The 5,914-nt window shown below is 41.9% G+C and overlaps 1 protein-coding gene across 1 annotated transcript; it reads left to right on the top strand.

Annotated features, from left to right (window-relative positions):
* Nucleotides 1–1,147: 1,147 nt before the first annotated feature.
* On the top strand, nt 1,148–2,032 carry LOC118575467 (vomeronasal type-1 receptor 90-like). The gene has a single exon (XM_036176014.1). The coding sequence runs from the start codon at nt 1,148–1,150 to the stop codon at nt 2,030–2,032; it is 885 nt and encodes a 294-aa protein (XP_036031907.1).
* Nucleotides 2,033–5,914: the final 3,882 nt, after the last annotated feature.

The following is a 5,914-nucleotide window of genomic DNA, read 5'->3' as shown; positions in this document are numbered from 1 at the left end:
ATCAGGGAAATGGGAAAAATTGGGCTCTGTACCAGGGAGGAGGGAAGTAAATATAGAAGAAGGTGGGAGGAAGGTACAACTGAGTAGTGGGACACAAGTGATCTGATAGGGAAAATGAGAAAATTGCGTTCTTAGTTAAAGGGAGGGGACATCAATATAGAAGGAGGAGGTAGGTAGGTAAAATAACAATATGGATGGCTCAAAAAGTTATAATGCAAAAAGAGAAAATAATCATAAGGAATCATACTATTCATGATTTACTCACTCCCTCAAAAAGCAAAGAAAAACAGAGTTAGTCTTGGTAGCTGGAATTAGTTCTTTAATCCTGAAGTGGAGTGTTCCAAAAGGTGATGGGATGGGAGCTAAACTGTGACAGTTAGGATCATTTATAAGCATAATTAATGGTTACATAATTAATAAGGTGTGGCATGTGCAATCATGGTCTCCAACTCTATGTCCTTAATTCTGGATTCTGGTGATGTAAGACATCATAGAAAAAGAGACATAAAAAAGGAAAATATCAACTAAGACAGAAATTTTGCTGATTAAAATAGTGGGATTATCATGATTTTTCACTGTGATTTCATTAGAATTATGAGTCAAAATACAAATAGTTGCAAAATAGAGCATATTAAAGTTATGCAATGTGAGACTGACTTGAACTCACTTTTTCTGGATTTTCTTTGTGAATATTTTCCAGGTCAAAATTAAGTTTTATTGGCTTGTGAAAAATTGTGATTAAATATTCTTGTGTTCTCGACTACTGTTTACGGGTGTTAACTATAAATGAGGGCAACTGCTAAATCGAATAGGACGGATTTCTAAGGCATGACACCTATGGCTGCAATACAGGCACACTAAACTGTGTCTTCTGTATAGAATGTAACTGTGATTGCTTTTATTATCTCTAGTGTAATATTTATAGAGATAGATATATGGGGAATGTATATTCAGAATATGGGCTATGATGTCCAGTCTGAAACATCAAATGTTAAAGAGACAGGTTAATCAAGAATTAAGTTTAATCAAGAATGATGATATAAAGGTACTGACAATTGAATCACAAGTTTGATGTACTCTCTATTATTTTTCTAGGCATATGAAATATGTTACCACTATGATGCTAAGATGAATATACTTTTCACTTATGTCCTTAATAAAGAATATCCTTTACTTCCAATCTGTACTTGGAGCCCTAGCCAATATGTGTCTCCTTTTTTTCTACACTTTCATTATCCTAGTTCATAGATCTAAGCCCACAGACCTGATCTCCTGTCAAATGACCTTCATCCACATAGTGATGGTCCTCACTGGAGGGGATATTTGGCTTACAGATGTTTTTGAGTCACTGAACTTTGAGAATGACTTCAAATGTAAGGCAACTTTTTACATAAACAGAGTGATGAGAGGCCTCTCCATCTGCCTGACCTGCCTCCTGAGTGTGTTCCAGGCTGTCACTATATGTCCCAGTACCTCATTGTTGACAAAATTTAAACATAAACTAAAAAAATACATGATTTATGTTTTCTTACTTATTTGGTCTTTCAACTTGTCATTCAGTAGCTACCAGATCTTCTTTGTTGGTGCTTTTACGAACATGAGTGTAAGTAACCAGATGAAGGTCACCAAATATTGCTCACTCTTCCCCATGAACTACATCACCAGGTCACTGATTTTAACAGTGACAGTCTCCAGAGATGTCTTTCTTGTAGGAGTTATGTTGACCACAAGTACATACATGGTCATTATCTTGTTCAGACATCAGAGGCAATGCAAGCATCTTCACAGCATCAGCCACATGAGAGCATCCCCTGAGAAGAGGGCCACCCAGACCATCTTGCTACTGGTGGTTTTCTTTGTGGTAATGTATTGGGTTGATTTCATCATCTCATGCACCTCAGTCCAGTTATGGAAGTACGATCCAGTCATCCTGACTGTTCAGAAGTTTGTGATAAATGCGTATCCCACAATTACTCCTTTGTTGCAAATCAGTTCTGATAACAGAATAATCAATATGATGAAAAACTTGTAGTCATTATTGTAAGGATTATGTCCTTAATTATGTCACCAGCCTGCAACGGCATCCCATTCTAAAAAGCAGGTGTGCCCTCTATGCCTTCTTTTTCCGCCATCTCCTTTGGTATTCTCCCCACTCTGTCTGCTGTCTCTCTCTCTCTCTCTCTCTCTCTCCCTCCATCCCTCCCTCCCTCCCTGCCTCCCTTCTTCCGTCCCTCTCTCCCTCCCTTTCTTTCCCAATAAAGCTCTAGAAAGGTAACCATGGCTCATGACTCTTCTGTCACCACTATATCCAGCACTCACATCCATGACTCCCGCTTAAACAACATTTGGTGCAGTGACTCGGATAGACCACCAAGGACCTGCTGTGACTGCTGCCGTTTGCCGCCTCCTCCCCTATCCAGCAATATGGCAAGACCATGAGAGTGTGCGCATGTGTCCCTATCTCTGTTGCACCCCCACACAGCTACCACTGCTGCTACTGCCATGATTCTTCACTACAGTGAGTGAGTCTGCTGTTCTCACGGCTGTAGTCTGAGCTATATTCTTTGTAAGGGACACCGGGCGTTGTCCTCGGGCTGTGCTGACAGAGGCAGACACATTTTCACTCCTGATGAGGTGGTCAATGCTGTCTTGGGTCCAAAGGTGGACCAACTGCAGTGCAGCTGCAGTCCTTCCCATTCCTTGATGAAGAGGATGGGTAACTCGAGCTGATTCATAGATCTCCCTCCACTCCTTGGGGATGCCTGAGATTGGAGTCTGATCCTGTTTTGTTATTTTAATTTTTTAGTTTTCTCTCAGCTACAGCCATGGGACAAAGAGGCGGATACATTTACCACTTACACTAATGCGTAGGGGTGGGTACTGGTAAATCTGGCCACATAACGTCTTTTTGGGAACCTCTGACAGCAAATGGGCAAAAGCCATAGAACAAAGGGGTGGGTACCGGTAAATCTGGCCACATCACAGTGTTGCAGGAACTTCTGCCCGCAAATGGGCAAATAAAAGAGTTACTTTATCCCCAAGCTGTCTACTAAAGCTCTAAACCCTTCTCCTTTTCCACTTCTGTGTCTGCCTCGTGCAACCTTTTCTGTCTGACTTCCGTCAGCAGTGGGCAGGTTCAAATGGGCAGGCTTGGGCGGCTTCTAAGACTCTCGCCCTAACTCACCTTAACTCCACCCACTCATTCTCAAACTGCCTTGAGAAGCACAGAGGGGTCTGGTAGCAGCTGAGATCCATACAAATAAGTTTACATAGTCAGGGTGGCACTTAAGCCAAAAAATCAGCCTATAGCCTCAGACAAGTCTTCCAAAAGGTTCGGTTTATATTCTGCCTCCTGGCAGAGCTTCCAAAAGCTGTTCTTAAGCTATCAATTATCAGGAAAAATAATTTAGGACATGGAGTAAAATCCATCTCTTGTTCCCCAGACCTCCCCAACTGAAACTTAAGCATCTAGAGAACAAGGCATCTGACCCCACAGTCAAAAGAGTCATCTATGGCATTTAAGGTGTGCCCAGAAAGAGATAAAAGCCCCAAAAACAAAGTTGCCAAATGCTGGCACTCGATGACTCCCAAAAGCTGGTGGGTTCCTGTTTGAAGTGAGAAAAAAGGCCACAGGCTAGTGAATGCCCTGCCAGGCCATCAACAGCCTTGTTAAAGGTGTCACCTCGAAAGACAACCAGTCAGCTGACTGCCCCCAGGCACCAAGACACATGGGTACATCAAGCTAAGACCTCCAGAAGACCTAGGCTTGGCTACAGACATGGCAGTGAACCCAGAACACAGCAGGGAAGGGATCCATTTCTTTCCTTCTGGACACCAAAACCACTGAATCAGTCCTGGGAGTTTTGGGATATCACCTCTCCTTTCTCTATTGTCAGGTACAGAAGACAGCCTTACCCACCTCACCAGATTTAATTGCACTTTCAGAGTTACTTAATAAAAGAAGATTTCCAGCTAAGATAAGAGCTCATTGTCTTACTCCAGACCTACTGCTTGTGTTTCTCCTGTGCACACAGACAGGGCCCGCATCATTTCCTTGTCCCTAATTCCAAAAAAAATAAATTCTCATGCACCACAAGCTTTTCTCTTCCCAGTTTCCTGTTCTAACTCACTGTTCAGCTAATGGTACAGGACCACCACAGAATCAGAAGCCAGAGATCATCAAGTAAGAACGCTAACAGATAAAAGGTATTTACACCTCCAGAACCAAAAGTGTCTGGGTGCTACAAAAAAGCCTTTAATGTAAACATCTATTACTGTGAGATGCTTTTAACAATTGATCACCTGTCTCCTGGATGCCAAACTAGTAAAGAAAAACAGGTGTTTTAAAATAATCTGTCTCTGTTTCAAAATCCATCTGGACAGGCCAGATCTACCTCAGATAAATGCCAACATAAAGTAATAATGATTCTTTTCTCTCTAAGCTTTTATCTGTGTCACCAGTATCTTGTCAGACAGAAGGTTCCCAGCCACAGCCAAGAGAGATACATATCTCCAGAGCAAACGGATGGCAGACAGTATCCCACAATGCCTGTCTACCTCAGAAGACTCCCCCAAGAGCCAACTGATGTCCAACAGTCCGCTTGAAGCAGCTTTTGAGAGAAACGATGCCCCTATTCCCATCTACCTGCTTTTTTAAAATAATAAGTGAAAATCTGGGATGTAAGGATTATGTCCTTAATTATGTCTCCAGCCTGCGACAGTGTGCCAGCCTAAAATGCGGGCATGCCCTCTGTGCTCTTTCTGTACTCTCTCCTTCCATACTCTCCCGGCTCCGCATGGTCTCTCTCTCTCTGTCTCTCTCTCTGTCTCTGTCTGTCTGTCTGTCTGTCTGTCTCCCTCTCTCTCCCTTTCTCTCCCAATAAAGCTCTAGAAAGTTAACCATGGCTCGTGACTCTTCTGTCACTGACATATCCAGCACTCACATCCATCGACATGGACGCCATGGATGACGCCCAGCCATGAGTGCTGCCACTTAACCAACAAATATGGCACCAGATTTCTTAAACAGGGCAATTTTTCTCTTTTAAAAAATGTATTAGTTAAGTGCCTGAGTGTTTTGCTATCATATATGTATGATCTCTCCTGGTCCCCACAGAGGTCAGAAATGGAACTGGAGTTACAGATGGTTATAAGAAGTCTTGCTGGTGCATTTGCAATTGTATTCTTTTAAAAACTGTTTAATATTTCAAGTAGCAAAGTAAGATTATACTTTTGATTAAAACAAAATTTATGGTATAACTTATATACATTCTTTTATGTTTCTGCTGCCAAATAGTATAGAGTCCTTTTGTTCATTGTATAGCATAAGTTGATATTTTGACAGGCATTCCCTTACTATCTTCTTTTTATTTTATGTTATAAATGTTTCCTAGATTCTGAGGTTACTCAAGGTAGCTCCTTGTTGATAGTGACTTTTTAAGCTTTTTTAATGTTTATTTTAGTGTAAATAAAGAATAGTTTAAAGATCCTATTGTAGCTTTGTGTCCTAATCATAATTTCTATGTGTCTGTTGCGGTATCGCCCACACTACCACCACCTGTTCACCTGTTCATGTTTGAGTAAGGGGCTGTGGATTGAAAAACAGAGGCAAGAGACAGCAGGTTATTTGCTCCAGCAGAATGCAGAATGCCGTTTATTGAAGGAGGGAGGAGGCCTTAAATACAGCACAATGGGGGGACCCTGGAGGGCAGAAGTTTGCTACCAATGTTCTACATTCTTACATCTAAGCTGTTTACACCAAATGCAGGATACATGAACAAAGAACCTCTGCTGATTTCCTTCAGTAAGAAAGAACTGGCAGGAAATGAGCATAGAGAGGACATCTGGTCAAGGTCAGCAAGCAAGGCCACAGCTACCCAAAATGGGGGGCCAGGGCCCTACAGGTCCCTCCTTT

Source organism: Onychomys torridus, unplaced genomic scaffold (assembly GCF_903995425.1).
Source record: "Onychomys torridus unplaced genomic scaffold, mOncTor1.1, whole genome shotgun sequence".
Lineage (NCBI taxonomy): Eukaryota > Metazoa > Chordata > Mammalia > Rodentia > Cricetidae > Onychomys > Onychomys torridus.
The sequence above is the reverse complement of the archived record's forward strand: the minus strand, read 5'-3'. Positions and strand labels throughout refer to the sequence as shown.